Source organism: Polypterus senegalus, chromosome 7 (assembly GCF_016835505.1).
Source record: "Polypterus senegalus isolate Bchr_013 chromosome 7, ASM1683550v1, whole genome shotgun sequence".
In the NCBI taxonomy this organism is placed as follows: Eukaryota; Metazoa; Chordata; class Cladistia; order Polypteriformes; family Polypteridae; genus Polypterus; species Polypterus senegalus.
Window position 1 is genome coordinate 167,153,867 of NC_053160.1, and position 17,277 is coordinate 167,171,143.

The window sequence follows — 17,277 nt, forward strand, 5'->3', positions numbered from 1 at the left end:
TTGCAAAGTAGATCTAATGTTAGTAGTGCCTGACTTGAGCCACATATGATAAAAAGGCTGGTAGTTAAGAGTGGGAGTTAAAATAAATAATTAATTTTGGCCCTTAGAGAAAGTCCTAGAGGGCAACTAATGAAGGTAGGAAAGATAGGGGATGAACTACTGTATCGTGAAGGTAGGAAAGATAGGGGAGGAACTACTGTATCTTTGTTTTATTTATGCAGTAACAGGAAGCACTGAAGAAACCATGTCTGCCTGGCCTTTAGTACTGAAACCAGGGTTCAGGTAATGGATTTAGGGGCTGACTGGCACCATAAAGCTTTTCCACTACCTTATATATATATATAACTGCTTTCCTGAAATGTTTAGATGGGACTTGTAATTAAAAAATCACTCTTTTTATTGCACAAAATGCATGCATCTGCACCTTTGAAATGTCCTGGTGGTGATGAACTTTAATTTAACATGTGATTATTGCTACAAGAAGAAAAGATTGGAGGAGAACACATATGCTTTAAAAATACTGTTGTGCTTCCCATAATTCCCATCCACATTTAAAATCAAATGTATCCCACTATATAAATTAATTTTGTTTTGGTATTAAGTGGTGGCTATATTTAAACTCTTGCAATACAGTATACTGTCGACCCATCTTGTTGAGTATTTACTGTGATTAATTGATTTTAGATTTTTTTCATCTATCTATTTATTGAACCCTTTTTATCCTGTTCTGGGTTGAGGTGAGCTAGAGCCTGGTTAGAAAGCATGAACCATCCTTGGATGAGACAGTAGCTTATCTTGAATTAAACATAAATCATTGAATATTGTGTCAGTTTACAGTCCCGTTTGATTGGGTGCTAGATATGAATACTGTGACATATGTTGCAAAACATGATTGGAGAGGAACAGATTGTTCTGTTTTATTAAAAGGTTATTTCCCAAAATGTCAACAATGTAAATCCATTTCTTCAAATAGAATAAGTGCCATGCAAAAAATACTGTAATTAAGAAGCACGTCAAAAGGATGAAGCCTGTCTTGAATTCCAGCCTCTTAAAAGTAGCGTCTTATGATAGTATTTGTTACAAAGGAAATTGTATAATAAGACTTATAATATAAGTCTGACTGAAGAATTGTAATGAAGTAGAGGTTGGAAGCCATTGTCTAGCCTGCATTATTATTGCTTTTGCTTCCAACTGGACCCCTTGTTTTATTGTTCCGTACTGATTCTTGAGGTTCAGATTCTTGCCCCTTCTGGACTATATATTTTTGGTGTATAAGCGTTTGTCATTTTCTCCATTTCCATCACTCAGAAGACTTTAAATGTTTTTGGTATTTATTCATCATTTCCAGTTTTTGCACATGACCTAGCTTATGTAATTTGGTCTAGAGCAGCCTCGAAATCAAGTGTTAAATTATACTTACATTTTTAATACAGAAAGCAAGGAAAGTAATACTCGGTGAAACAGAGTGTTCACTCAAAATAATTGTGTATGAGGAAACATTTCTCTTTAAATATGTTATTTAATTTAATAAGAAATTATAGGAGGAAGCCCACATGTACTATAGGATAATGTTTAAAGCGGGGAAGTTGAAAAATATGGCACACAAATAAACGGTTAATGTTTCACGGGCGTTTAAATAAACAAAACTTTATTTGTCCCCAGGGCAAAATTGGGCATTTTACAGAAGCTATTTAAATAAATAAGTACATATATAGGTTGATAAATAAATAAATACACACACACACACCAGGATGAATATAAAGTAAATAAATAAGTCTGACTTGGCTGACACAGTCACAGTGGGGCACTATGCAGCCTTATTGCTGTTGGTGTAAAGGAGTCCTTGTAGTGTTTCTTGACGCACTTCTGCTGAATAATCTGTTGGCCAGAAGTCCTCAGTGTTAGCATGTCAGAAAGAGAATGTGTATTATTGTTCATAATGGCACTCAGATTTGTTTTAATTATCTCTTCCTCTCCTATTTCCATGGGGTCCAGAGTGCATCCTATAACTGAGCTTGGTGTTTTAATTAGCTTGTTGATTTGGTTGGCCTATCTTGAAGTTGTGTTACCAGCGTGTTGAGGTATAAACTCAAAGGTATGCAGGTGGATGAGCCTATAGTGTTCTGAATAATGGACTATCTATTTTATAGACCGCAGTTTGTGATACTCAAGGACTGTGTTTTTGATACAGATGTGAGCAACACTGAAGCACCACAAGGAACAGTCCTGTCTCCTTTTCTCTTCACTCTGTTCACCTCTGACTACAAATATAACACCAGGTCATGTCACTTGCAGAAATTCACAGATGATTCTGCACTTATGGGGGTGTATTGATAAAGGAGATGAGAGAGAGTGTAGAGGAGTTAGATAGAGAACTTTTGTTTCTTGGTACAAAGTGAATTATCTGTGTCTTAACATCAGCAAAACCAATGATTTGAAGGTGCTACTTGTAATTGTTTTTGAAACAAACTAATAAATGGGCATGTCTTAAAATCTTCATATTCTTTTGGCTTCCCCCGTTAGGGGTTGCCACCACAGCGGATTATCTTTTTCCATATCTTCCTGTTACACCCACTACCTTCATGTTCTCTCTCACCACATCCATATACCTCCTCTTAGGTCTTTCTCTTTTCCTTTTACCCGGAAGCTCAATCTTTAACATCCTTCTTCCAATATACCCAGTATCTTTCCTCTGCACATGTCCAAACCAATGCAATCTCGCCTCTCTAACTTTGTCTCTAAACCGTCCAACCTGAGCTGACCCTCTAATGTATTCATTTCTAATCTTATCCAACCTTGGCACACACAGTGCAAATCTTAACATCTTAAACTGTGCCACCTCCAGTTTGTCTCCTTTTTCTTGGTCAGTGCCACTGTCTCCAACCCATATAACATAGCTGGTGTCACTGCTGTCTTGTAGACTTTCCTTTTCACTCTTGCTGGTACCCGTCGGTCACAAATCACTCCTGACACTCTTCTCCACTCACTACAACCTGCCTGCACTCTCTTCGTCACCTCTTCTCCACAATCTTACTCTGTACTGTTGATCTCAAGTGTTTAGTCTCCTCCACCTTTGCCAACTCTACTCCCTGCATCCTCACCATTCCTCTGATCTCCATCTCATTCACACACATGGATTCTGTCTTGTTCCTACTAACCTTCATTCCTCTCCTCTCCACCTTGCCTGGGCCTCCTTGACCTTGCCATGTGTTAAAATTTAAAATCAAAAAACAACGCTGGAATGAATAGTCAAGCATTTAGAATATCATCTTTGTTTTTATAAGTTACCATTTGACAGGTTAGAAATATATGGATCTCTAGAAGAAAATTGTCTTTCTGGGGCAGTGGATCTCACTAATAATATTGTTGGGGAAAAAGTTAAAAAAGAGGCTGAAGATGAAAAATCTAAAAATTGAAAACTACAGTATTTGCAGTTTGCTCGTCATGAATCTCATGGGAGATTCTTCAAATGTTTGCACAGCATCCTCCAGGCGTTACTTCCCAGTTTATCTTTTATTGGGCCTATCAAGCTTAATGAAATGCTTCTATTAGGTTTTCACACAAGGACAGTTTTTGAAAGCATACAGTGCTTAATCTGTTGTAATTATTTATTATAGATGCATTTTTATTAGAAATATTTTAATCCTTTCTGTATTGTTTATGTTTAGGGGTATTTGCATTCAGATATTTTAATTACGTTTAAAGGTAGTTAATATTATGTTGTAGTATAAGCCTTTTTAGAAATCTTTGGAATTTAGTAAATCTTTAACTATTTCTGTCTGCAGGGTGGCTGTGTGGATTCCATCAATCAGAGCCTGGCATTACTGTATATGACCCTTGGTCAACAGGATGTTTCCAAAGTCCTTTTAGGTCCCCTTTCACCATATTCGTAAGTTATTTTTTATTATTGTTGTAGTTATTGCAGCTTTTGCTTTTTATTGACTTATCAAAGCAAGAAAAGGAGATTCTTAAGTCAGTGGCTAGCAGTCATAGAAGAATTTCCTGATCATGTGTTTGAGTCACTGTAAATATTTTGTTTACTACTATGCATGCTTTTGTTGAGCCTTTTCTGATTGTATCACTCCCACATTTCTTCATCTTCTATCTATGTTTAATTCCATGTATTATCTAAATAACTCAGATTGAAAAAACAGCATTTGTTGCGGTGTTGTGTTTTAATTTGTAGTACTTTCATAAAGATAGGGTTTAAAAGTTTAATATCAATGTTTTTCTTGATTGACACAATTATTAAGATCATTATGTGAACAGAAGCCAAACAATCTTTGTTTTATATAGTGCCTTGTTTATAATGAACAACATACTAAGCAATTTTACAATTGCAAATCATTAATACAAGTTTTTAGGTTTATTTTATTTTCAGCCACGTTTCGATAAGGTTAAGTAATTTAAGTATTAAGGATGGTCACACAGGCAATATGCACACACACCCACACTTGTAGGACCATTTTAGAGTTACCAGTTAACCTAATGCACAAGTTTTTGGGGATGTGGTTAGTATCAAATGGCTCTGACTCATTGCTTTTATGGGTGGTGCTGAGTAATAATTGTTATATTTTTGGGTTATAACTAGTTATCAAAATACAATGTGACCTGTTGTAAAATGTCAGTCAGTCATTATTCAACCTGCTATATCCTAACACAGGGTCCCGGGGGTCTGCTGGAGCCAATCCCAGTCAACACAGGGCGCAAGGCAGGAACAAATCCCCGGGCAGGGCACACACACACGCACACACCAAGTGCACACTAGGGACAATTTAGGATCGCCAGTACACCCAACCTGCATGTCTTTGGACAGTGGGAGGAAACCAGAGCACCTGGAGGAAACCTGGACAGTGGGAGGAAACCAGAGCACCTGGAGGAAACCCACGCAAACACGGGGAAAACATGCAAACTCCACACAGGGAGGACCCGGGAAGCGAACCCAGGTCTCCTAACTGCGAGGCAGCAGCGCTACCCACTGCGCCACCGGGCCACCTGTTGTAAAATGTATTTTATTCAAATATGTTGTTTATTGCTTCTAAAGAAATTACAGTATTTTCATCTAATATCTTTTACGCCAGATTCCCTGTTGCAGATGACTTGTTTTTCTTGTGAGCTAGTGCCTTATAACTGTTTTGATAGCAGAATAGTCTATTCCAGTGCTAGCAGTATAAGTTGCTAAATTTTGTGTCAGTCCTAAATTGTATATTTGTAAAATAAATGATATTGCAAACAGTTGTATTTCTTAAATGCATATTGGTTGTATGGAAATTTGAATAATTTTGATTGGCTGCTGCAACTCCCAAATAAATAATTAAATGGAACTAGAGATAGTTAATAGATTGTCATTGAATATCTCTGATCAGACAATCCAGATAATCCAGACAATTAGATGTGCACTTTTATAAACATGGGCTAACAGTCCCTAGGATCAGAAATAGCATTTCTTTTATTAGATTGCTTCCATGGGAACATGATTGATAGTATTACTTCAATTTACAGCTTTATTTCAGTATCTTTGATTAGCAGAAAATACAAATAAAGAAATAGGATACCTTCAAAACTTACTGTGTATAGGCGAAGCAACTGCCCTGCTAGCATCTGCGTTGTTTAGAGTACTTCTCTTGGAAACAGTTTGAAATTTCCCTTTGTATTATTATTTGATCTTAAGCTTTTGATGATTTATAGCTGATAATTATGAACAGGAAGAGCTTGCATCCATTTTCTGAAAGCCTTTTTTTCTAACTATTGCCTATCTAAACATCATAAAGTATAAGGCTGGACCTAAATATGGAAGAAATATGGGTCAGTTAATAAACACACTTACACATTTTGGACTTATTTACATCTGTCAGTTAATTTTGTAATTTCAAATTTCAGGTTTGCTTAGTTTCCTTAGCATTTTTAGACATTGGTTTAACAAAATAAATAAATAACAAAAAGAAGAAAAATAATGTGTGCAGTATCACAAGTGCAATGAGTAATCCCTTTTTCATTTTCCAATTTGTTTTTTTTTTTTTTGTATGGTGGCAAGGAGCTGAAAGCTATCTGCAAACATACAGTAGGTATTATGCAGGAACCAAATCTAGACAGGGCAATCATTCATTCCATACTTAAAATTTAAAATACCTAAAACTGATGCCACACTATAGGACTCGGCACAACATTTAGTCAGAGACCATGTCACATGAAGTGGTTTTCAGTTACTGAATGTTATTGATTTTTGAAGGTGTTAAATTGTGCAGATAGCAATCACATGGGTGACTGTTTACACAACTCTCTTTATTTTCTTTCATTATAGTTCCAAATCTCATGTTCCTCCCTGGAAATACGAAGATGTTGCCTTATTTTGGTAGCTAGTTGATATGGTGCTAGCTGGTTAATGTGTTAGCTCTAAAGTTTGACAGGCCTCGCCTCCATTTCCAAAGCCTTCACTTTCCAATATTTCCTTGAAATGGCCATTGTTCTTCATGGTGTGTCTGTGTGTCACAGTTTCTTGAGCTAAAATAGGTAGACAGGTTTAAGTTTTGTGTTTGGTATTTTTCTATCATGAAATGATAATGTGCTGATTAGTTTTTGAGCCAATTTGTTCAAGAGAAAGAGCTACTGTAGAGGAATCCTCAAATACAGTAATTCAGCAATTGACTATGATTTCTTCTTATCAATTGCTATCATAATGACCTATTTTATGATCAGGAACATCAGCATCAGTGGTAAATAATTACTGAAATGTTATAGAATAGTTATAGAATAGAACACTTTAAAAGTGTGGAGTGTTTGTTAGCAGTATTGTGCTGGCTTGTACCTTCTGTGTCACAACAAAAAGTAACATTTTACTGGAATGAATAACAATTATTAAATTAGTTTATACTTCACTACCAAACTGAATAGTAAACAATTACCTACTTAAAAAGCTTTAACAAGACACATTGCCTACACTACGCTTTTTTGCTCCTTTCTATAATAAAATGCACAGACTTGTGCTTGGAAATTATTTATGTCCTACCAGAGATCCATATTAAACTCTGATGAAGCAGAATCATCACAAAAAAGTGAAAAGGACAAGTGGGCCAAAAAAGGGAAAGCTTCAGTCCATTTTTTGTATGTAATCATGTTAAACAATCTTATCAACCATGCATATTTTTTTTCCTTAATGGCAGCAATATGTTTCTGCGGGTGGGAGCGTGACAAATGAGGCCAAATGCATGAGGGAGTGGGCAGGCACAGGATGAAGTACTGAGAAAGCGGGAGTGCGTGGGTTTTAAAAACTCAGTCCTGCACAGACCAGTAGTTTGAAACTGGTGAGCCTTTATTAATTGCCTTCCAACTGAGCACCCACTGTTGTAGCTGTGGGAGTCACCTCAACATTCTAATCACAGTCGGACTTTTACACTACTCATCTTACGCTTCAGTGTAACGGCCTGAATCACATTGCTCTTTTGTGCTTGTTCCCTTCTACTTGCTCTTTCACTCTGCACTATTCTTTCTTGTCCCCATATGTGCTAAGCCGGCGCAGACCTGTTCTAGCACCTTCCACCCTCCATCCGTCACACTCCTTCCACCCTTTTTCCCAGGAACTCCTCCTACTGCTGAGGTGTTTCTTTTACGTATCACACTACACCTTCTGAAAGAAAAGCACTCAGCAGCTGTCCAGCCACATGGCCAGATTATTACAATATGATCGGTATTCTACTAACTATATACAACAACAGTTCATTGTGGGGACGTTCATATGGAAGCCCTGAACCACACAGTGAAAAAAATTATGAGATAAGCCTTTTGTTAGTACGCACATGAAAATATCTTGTACAAACGAGAAATTACAAAAGACATTAAACTTTGCTCCACACGCAGCTATGCAACTAAAATGTGATTGCCTGACACCTGCAGTGTAGTCATCTTTAGGGGATGGTTATGAATTTAAAAGCACTGCTAAATTTGGAATTAATGTTACAAAATATGATAGCAGCACCGTTTTTCCAGGAGCTTATTGATATCAGTACTGACCGGTCCGGAACCATTATCAATTTAGTACTGGTTTTCAATATTCATCCCTAGTTATCTGGTCATCTTTAATATTAAATGGCACCATTGTGTACAATGCTGGCTTTGTTAAAAATTAGAGAACAGTCTTGACATATTAAAGATGCATTAATAAATCAAAACCATTGAAAAGAAATGAAAGTTTGGTGTGCAGTTCATTATAAAGATTATGTACGTGTCTTTTTTGGCAAACTTTGCCCTTCTCATTGTGATAAAGGTACCCTGTTGTTTAGGGTTATAGTAGATAAACAAGAAGATTTTTTATTTCAATGTTGGTTACATCTTGCCTGAAGAAGGGGCCTGAGTTGCCTCGAAAGCTTGAATATTATAATCTTTTTAGTTAGCCAATAAAAGGTATCATTTTGCTTGGCTTTTCTCTATAATGTTTATTAGGTTAGTATTAAATATTTCTGCTGTGAGGTTTTTTGAACTAATATGGTTAATTTATTATTTTCAAAAACCGCATCAAAAACCACATATCATTCCAAAACACCACCATGCTCCTGATATAACTAACATCAACAACAACATTTATTTATATAGCACATTTTCATACAAAAAGTAGCTCAGTGCTTTACATAATGAAGAATAGAAAAATAAAAGACACAGCAAGAAAATAAAATAAGTCAACATTAATTAACATAGAATAAGAGTAAGGACCAATGGCCAGGGTGGACAGAAAAAACAAAAAACTCCAGACGGCTGGAAAAAAAATAAAATCTGTAGGGATTCCAGACCATTAGACTGCCCAGTCCCCTCTGGGCATTCTACCTAACTTAAATGAAACAGACCACTTTGGATCTAGGGGTCTCGCAGAAGGACTTGATGACGATGGTCATGTAGACTTCTGGCTTTTAATCCATCCATCATTGTTGGAGCATCATGATGCTTTGAGTAGGTGGTGGTGGCGCAGGCCACCACCACAAAGAAACCGGAAAAAGAAACAGAAGAGAGAGTAGGGGTCAGTATGGATTTTAGAGCCACCATGAATAGTTATTATAATGAACTGAACATACAGAGTATCAGGATTAAGTTAAAGTGAAGTTATAAAAAGGCCATGTTAAAGTAATGTGTTTTCAGCAGTGTTTTAAAGTGCTCTACTGTATTAGCCAGGTGAATTCCTATTGGCAGGCTCTTCCAGATTTTAGGTGCATAGCAGCAGAAGGCCGCCTCCAGTTTTGTTCTTGGAATTCTAAGGAGATACTCATTTAAGGATCTGAGGTTACGATTTGGAATATAGGGTGTCAGACATTCCGATATATAAGATGGGGCGAAATTATTTAAGGCTTTATAAACCATAAGCAGAATTTTAAAGTCAATCCTGAATGACACAGGTAACCAGTGTAGTGACATCAAAACTGGAGAGATGTGCTCGGATTTTCTTTTCCTAGTTAGAATTCTAGCAGCTGCATTCTGCACTAGTTGCAAACGATTTATGTCTTTTTTGGGTAGTCCTGAGAGGAGTGCGTTACAGTAATCTAGTCGACTGAAAACAAACGCGTGAACTAATTTCTCAACATCTTTCAGTGATATAAGAGGTCTAACTTTACTTATGTTTCTTAAGTGAAAAAATGCTGTCCTAGTGATCTGATTAATATGCGATTTAAAATTCAGATTACAGTCAACAATTACCCCTAAACTTTTTACCTCTTTACTTTTAATCCTAATGTATCCAGTTTATTTCTAATAGCCTCATTGTATCCATTATTGCCAATCACTAAGATTTCAGTTTTCTTTTTATTTAACTTGAGAAAGTTACTACAGGGAGTGCAGAATTATTAGGCAAATTGTATTTTTGAGGATTAATTTTAATATGGAACAAACACAGTGCTATCAGTCAATCCAAAATGTTAATAAACCTGAAACCTGAATGTTTCACAACGGAAATGTGAGTGTGAACATCATCAGGGGAATACATATGTGCGCACAATTATTAGGCAACTATTAGTGTGCAGATTTATTATGCAACTAAAGGAAAAATGAAAATTTTCCCATCTCACTTGTTTATTTTCATCTGTTATAGTGAGAATAATAAACAAACACCTTAAAATTTACAAATAAACATCTCTGACATTTCAAAAAAAATAAATCAATCAATCAATGACCAATATAGCCACCCTTCTTTCCAATAACAGTCATAAGCCTTTCCATTCATGGAGTCTGTCAGTTTCTTGATCTGTTGACGATCAGCTTTTTGTGGAGCAGTGACTACAGCCTCCCAGACACTCTTCAGAGAGGTGTATTGTTTTTCTCCCCCGTAAATCTAGCGTTTAAGAAGTGCCCACAAGTTCTCGATAGGGTTTAGGTCAGATGAGGAAGGGGCCATGTCATTATTCCTTCATCTTTAAGGCCTTTACTGGCTGGCCACGCAGTGGAGAACTTCGATGCAAGTGATGGAGCATTGGCCTGCATAAAAATCATGGTCTTTTTCCTGTATCACTGTTTGAAGAAAGTGTCTTCAAAAAACTGGCAGTAGGTTTGGGAGTTGATTTTGAGTTCATCTTCAATGCAAAAGGTCCAACTAGCTCATCTTTAAAAATACCAGCTCATACCAGTACCCCACCTCCACGTTGGAGTGGAGCTCTGTGCCCATTACTGATCCACAGGTCCATCCATCTGGTCCATCAAGAGTCACTCTCATCTCATCGGTCCATAAAACCTTTGAAAAAAATCTGTCTTCAGATATTTCTTGGCCCAGTTTTGACGTTTCACCTTTTTTCTTGTTCAGTGGTGGTTGGGTTTCAGCCCTCCTTACCTTGGCCATGTCTTTGAGCACTGAACACCTTGTACTTCTGGGCACTCCAGGTAGGTTGCAGCTCTGGAATATGAAAGTACTGGAGGATAATGGGTTCCTGGTAGCTTCACGTTTGATTCTTCTCAAATCTTTGGCAGCTAATTTGCGTCTTTTGTTCTCAACACGTTTCTTGCGACCCAGTTGACTATTTGCAACAAAATGTTTGATGGTTCTGTGATCACACACCAATATCTTAGCAATTCCAAAAGTGCTGCATCCCTCTGAAAGACTTTTTACAATTTTTGACTTTTCAGAGTCAGTTAAATCTTTTTTTTTATCCCATTTTGCCTGAGGAAAACTAGCTGCCTAATAATTCTGCACACCTTGATATAGGGTGTTGATCTCCTTAGGCCACACCCTCCCTCATTACACAAATACACATCACCTGACGTGCTTAAATCCAATAAGCATTCAAGTTAATACAGCTTGGAGTTGGAATATACGCATTAAAAATGATGATATGGTCAAAATACTCACTTGTCTAATAATTGTGCACACAGTGTATTCATCCATTCTGAGATACAAGTCAGACATTGTGCTAGTGAATCAAGAGAATCGGGGTCATCAGGTGCTATTGATAAGTACAGTTGTGTGTCATCAGCATAGCTGTGGTAGCTCACGTTGTGCCCTGAGATAATCTGACCTAATGGAAGCATGTAGATTGAGAAGAGCAGCGGACCCAGGATAGAGCCTTGTGGAACACCATATCGGATATCATGTGTCTTTGAGTTGTAATTACCACAACTAACAAAGAATTTTCTCCCTGTCAGGTAGGATTCAAACCAATTTAAGACCCTGCCAGAGAGGCCCACCCATTGACTAAGGCGATTTCTAAGAATATTATGATCAATGGTGTCAAATACAGCACTCCAATCTAAGAGAATGAGAACAGATAAATGGCCTCTGTCTGCATTCACCCGCAAATCATTTACTACTTTAATGAGTGCAGTTTCTGTGCTGTGATTTGTTCTAAAACCTGACTGAAATTTATCAAGAATAGCAGGTTTATTGAGGTGGTCATTTAACTGCATAATGACTGCCTTCTCCAGAACTTTACTTAAGAAAGGCAGGTTAGAGATGGGTCTAAAATTTTCAAGAGCCGAGGGGTCAAGATTATATTTCTTAAGTAGGGGTTTAACTACAGCAGTCTTAAGACAGTCTGGGAAGACCCCCGTATTTAATGACGAATTTACTATGTCAAGAACATTATCAATTAGCACGCCCAATGCTTCTTTGAAATAATTTGTTAGTATTGGATCAAGGACGCAGGTGGAGGGTTTTAATTGAGATATTATTTTTTGCAAATCAGGTAAATCTATCCTAGTGAAAGAGTTTAATTTGTTTAGGCAGGCAGGATTTTCATGATGATCTTTTGAAGGTTCTGTTTCAAGCTTCTATATTTATGGTAACTAACCAGGAAACAAAAACACAGGTTTTAAACCACCGTATCCCAATCTTGTTATTACCAACATGTACATACTTTACATTTGTTTGTTATCCATAAATTCCTTGTGTAAAGCATAAAACTTTTTAGGCATAATGTCAGTGGTTTAGTTAATGTTGTTTTTTACACATGAAAGGTAAGATGCTTGTGTTTATAATTCTGATTGTGAAGTTAAAACTGTAAATGAAGGGTGCTTTTCTTATTGCTGAAGTTAAGATGTATTTACTGTGAAGCAATCTGTGATGGCTGTGTTAAGTTGTAAAACATGTCATGACATTTTCTAACACGCTTAATCCAGACTAGGGTTGCAGGGGATGCTGGACCCCATTCTGGGTAGCGGAGAATGGAAGGCAGGAACAAACCCTGGACAGAGTGCCAGTCCATTGCAAAGTAAAAACACACGCTAGGGCCAGTTTAGCATCGCCAGTTCACCTAACCTGCTTGTCTTTGTACTGTGGGAGGAAAACAAAGCCCATGCAGACACAGGGAGAATATGCAAACTTCATGCAGGGACAACTCAGGAGTGGTGGTCTCCATTACCACTGTAACCACCCATGTCGTATAACCTGTCAACACTAAAGATGCATTGTACCTTAGTGTTGAACTTGTAAAGTGTATGCATGAAGTGTGCATAAGTTACTGTACATTTTTGTGCCCAAGGGTGGCTCTGTTGCTTTGGGTTATTTAGCACATTGAAAAAGGTGTTCTGATGTCTTTCATAGGTACGTGGTTAGTGCAGAATTATTGATACAAATTTAATTTGTCTGCATACAGTATGAGGAATTGGGGGAAGTATTTGATTGTGACCAATATAGAGTAATTCTGTACCGTGCAACTGTTCTATCAAAACAAATAATCTATTGTACAACCAATCACAAAAGAGCAGCATACTTGCATTGTTGTTCATTATTACAAAACTGTGAAAACACATTTTGTTTTTGTGAGGCAGGTGAGGACGAAGAGGTATTGTTGATGAAGATAACAGAAGATCTTCATGAAAGGGCAACAAACTTCAGTGCTTATAATTAAATGGTTGTTTATAGAGGACTGAAGCTGTTAAGCTTGGCAGGTTATGGGCTTTGTACAGGATGTTGGAAAAAGTAAGATATTTTGTAAAGTTTAAAATAAAAGTGTGTTCATTTTAGAACAAAATACCATTATTTAAGATTGCTATGCTTCCTTCAAAAGTGACTTTCACCAATTTCTGTCAAGGTGATCAAGGTTTTTTCACAATATCCGACTGCACAGTGCTTCCTAATCCATTAATTTGCCAATTATACAGTTGGTGAGTATAGACCTTTCCGTATAGTCAAATATTTCAAATTGGGCTTCTCTTTTGGGAGTGTTATGCCTAAACCTTCTGTGGCAGAGTATATTTTATGCCATTCTCAGTTCATTTGACTTGAAGTGAAATGCAATCTTCTGGGCCACGTTTTCTCTTCCAGTTCTTTTATTGGACATGGCCACCATTAGATGCTTCCTGTCCCCTCTTGAAAAGGGAGAACATGCTTTAAGAGATTTAAAGTCAGTTGGCTTTGTCCTTGCAGATTTTTCCAATACCTCCTGACCAGACATGGTATACGGTTGAACAGGCCTTTTTTTATCTGAAGGAAAGACTGTATTTAAACCAAAAATGACTTCATGTTATAGCAAATAGTTTCTTTTTGGAGTTTCAATCATATCGTCATCCTAAAGGACTTAAAGGAAATGGCATGCAGTACCAGAACCACAAAGTATGAACTGTCCATTTTCAGTTATCATGGTACCGGTGCTGTGTTCTTTAAAAGTACAGTACTATGATAACTGAAGATTGGCAGTGCCTTCACAAATATAAGAGTGTGGCTTGAAGAGGAAAACTTTGTTCATCTTTATTAATCAACAGTACCTTTCATGTATGATATGTCTAATTAATGTGTGCCTTACTTACCTCTGAGAAAGATGTTACTTCGGCAGGCCTTTCTTCAAATGAATACACCACCCAAAAAATGGTTCTTTTTTTTTTTTTTTTTTTGTCTGTTACTTATCCTGTGTTTTTAGGAAAAAAATTAAAGTTTTCATGGAGAGCAGATGTTTTAGTCTAGAAATTCCCCTACAGATGGGGCAGCTTCTAAGCTGCAATAGGCACACTTCAGTGAGTGCAATAACAAACATTTTTAGAAAATTCTCTCTTACATGATCGTGAAACACAGTTAGCTGAGGTGGAGTTTTTGAATTGAAAGCCCTAATCCCCTCTCTTTCATTGGCTATGCGTCCTGCTTACTCACTGACTGTCCTGAAGCTTGGCAGTCTCGTCAACTGCATTATTTTGGGGTTATTCAAGGGCAGTGTTTGAAACGGCAGCGGTGAATTGACCTTCTTCTTGTTAAAACACATCTGATATGTGCAAATACGAGGCATACTTTCCACCTGATAATGTTTTCACTACTTTTCTTTAGCTCTTCATTGGAAACTATGCACCTGTTTCAAATCTATTGAATGTAACTAATGAATGAGCTATTATATTACTGGGTAGAATGTGAGAAGGAAAAAAACTAAAATCATCACAGTGTAACAGTTTAGCATATTAAGCTGCTTTGAGAATAAGAATGATTGAAGATTTTGAATAAAACTGCAGTAAGTGGAGATTTCTGACTCGGTGTATGGAATGAAAGTGTGTGTGGAGGAGAATGGGGAGGGGCAAAAACCCACAGTATAAAAGCACTATGATATTAATATTTCAGCTATTTTTTATGACAGATTATTGTTTCTGATGTTAGTAGTTTATATCAGCCAGTCTTTCAGATAATTTGTTACATCTGCTATTTTTAACTTTAAATATTTTTCAAGATTGTATGTAGAGATTTCCACTCACATTTAGCCAAAAAGCCAGACTTGCAAAAAAAAATAAAATTTCCTACAACGTTAAAAAAGGTTGATCAGTCAGTGTAAGACTGTAACATGAAAGTGGAATAAAGTGTTTCTGGGTTTTTTTTTTTTTTTTGGAATGTTCCTCATATACTACAATAGCTACTGTATCTTTTCTTGTTATAGCTACTGGAACACAAGTATTTGATCTATTTCGTCTTTTCTTTCTGTTTCAGGATTGAATTCTTAAGACATCTAAGGAGTTTTTTCCAAGTCATGTTCAAAATAGAAACACAGCAACCAGAAGAAGAGAGGAAGGGTGGTGAAAAAGTATTAATGACCTGTGTAGGAACTGGATTTACAAACCTCAGCAAAACCATAAAATAGAGCCAGTGTGTGCATGTGGGATGGAGAAGTATGCACAAAATACTCAAACTGTACAGTAAAATGACATGCCATACTCTTCTTTTTTTATATATTTATACTTGTACCGGACTATTTTTTAATACGGGGTTGTCGTTCCTAGCAAAGGAATAAATTATGAAATTTAACAGTTTGTATTATTCTTTTTATATGTTTGCAATTTAAAGCAAAGTGGGAAAAATGCCACACCTGGTAGTGCTTTGAGACTCACCACTCCATTCAGAGCAGAGATCTTAGCCATTCCCATATTTGAAGTTACCTTAATGGACAAAAGCAAGTTACCAGCATACAGCTAAAACACAAATAAAATAAAACATACAGTGACAGTCTATACAGATGTACAAATGGAGGTAATGGGGTATGTTGAGGTGAAAGATGGCTATTATAATGTATATAGAGATATGTGAGCTCCAAAAAAACAAGTACTATAACAAAAATGTATTTATTGTGTCTGTTGATAAAGAAATAAACAATACACTGTCTCCTGGTCCACAGTTACATGAATTATGTACATGAAGTATGGAGCTTGACCTTTCAACCTGCTCAAGATAAGTTTATTAAACAATACAAAAGATATTTTAATTCCAGCTGCCCATATAAATTGATATTACTGTTGCTCTCATGTTACAAATGTCGGATTTCAGGCTGATATAAAACAGAACCTAATATTGATTTTTTTTAATACTTTTTATAAAAACAAAAAACCTATTAGATCACATCTTAAAAATATACATGACTACTTTGCCTTCTTTGTGACGTTTTATTTTAAAGGAGCAAAAAGGTCAGAATGATTATCATTAAAGTACATCAAAACGTGCAGCAGTAGTGGAAATTTACCGAGCTTAAATGCTATATCAGTTGTCTTAATACATAATGCAAGCATGCATTTACTTAAAATCACCTTCTTTATTATTATTATTTCAGTGGAGATCAGTACCACATAAGCAGCACATGCTGTAGTAACAACATTTTGTTGGGATTCCATCTATCATATACCATACTGAAAAAGATGGTTCTTCCACTTCAGTGAACATCAATCCTCAGAACAAGGTTAGAAAAAAAATAACTAAATCTCTAAAGATTTTTGCAGTGCTGTATATTTTTATCTGATCGGTATAAGGTTATTCTGGTTAAAGTATTCTATATATTTATAACTATTCTTAAAGTGAGCTGAGAAATGTATGCATGTCATTTTAGTCCATTATATTGACTTGTCTACAGACTACAGTCAAAATGATGAGAACTTTCAGTATTGTTGCCAGGCTGATGAAACCCAGAATATGTTGATAAATGGATGCCCCATTTCAAACTTACAGATGAAACTGAATTGGTCCTCCCATCTGACCCAGTTTTTCAATTTACAGTCTTGCAGGGTGTATTGGTGTATCCCAGGGCAGCACTTGGGGTACGGTAAACCCCAGAGAAGATGACAACACAGGACAAGATACAGCTTTTAATGTTTCTAGTCAGTCTGTTTTTCTGGAATTTGGGAGGAAAATGTATCCTCTAACACCCACATGAGCCCATCAAAAACCTGCAAATTCAGCACAGACATTGAACCAGAAAGTATCTAATCTTAGGGTTGTGGAGGTGTTAACCACTGTGCCATCATCTTTTCTTTATCAAGTAATGAAAAACCTCAAATATTGAATATTTTGCCTCAGACATTTTAATAAAGTAGCACTAAGCATTACTGTAACTTGAGTGAAATGGACACTGTATTGAAAAT

At 36.6% G+C, this 17,277-nt stretch overlaps 1 protein-coding gene across 1 annotated transcript in view; it reads left to right on the forward strand.

Annotated features, from left to right (window-relative positions):
* Window positions 1-15,676, forward strand: part of rcl1 (RNA terminal phosphate cyclase-like 1) — a 55,077-nt gene extending 39,401 nt beyond the window's left edge. The window contains exons 8-9 of the mRNA XM_039759555.1: window positions 3,786-3,889; window positions 15,362-15,676. Coding sequence (XP_039615489.1) covers window positions 3,786-3,889; window positions 15,362-15,512 — 255 coding nt within the window. The 3' untranslated portion in view covers window positions 15,513-15,676. The remainder of the gene's footprint in view (window positions 1-3,785; window positions 3,890-15,361) is intronic.
* The last annotated feature ends 1,601 nt before the right edge of the window (window positions 15,677-17,277 follow it).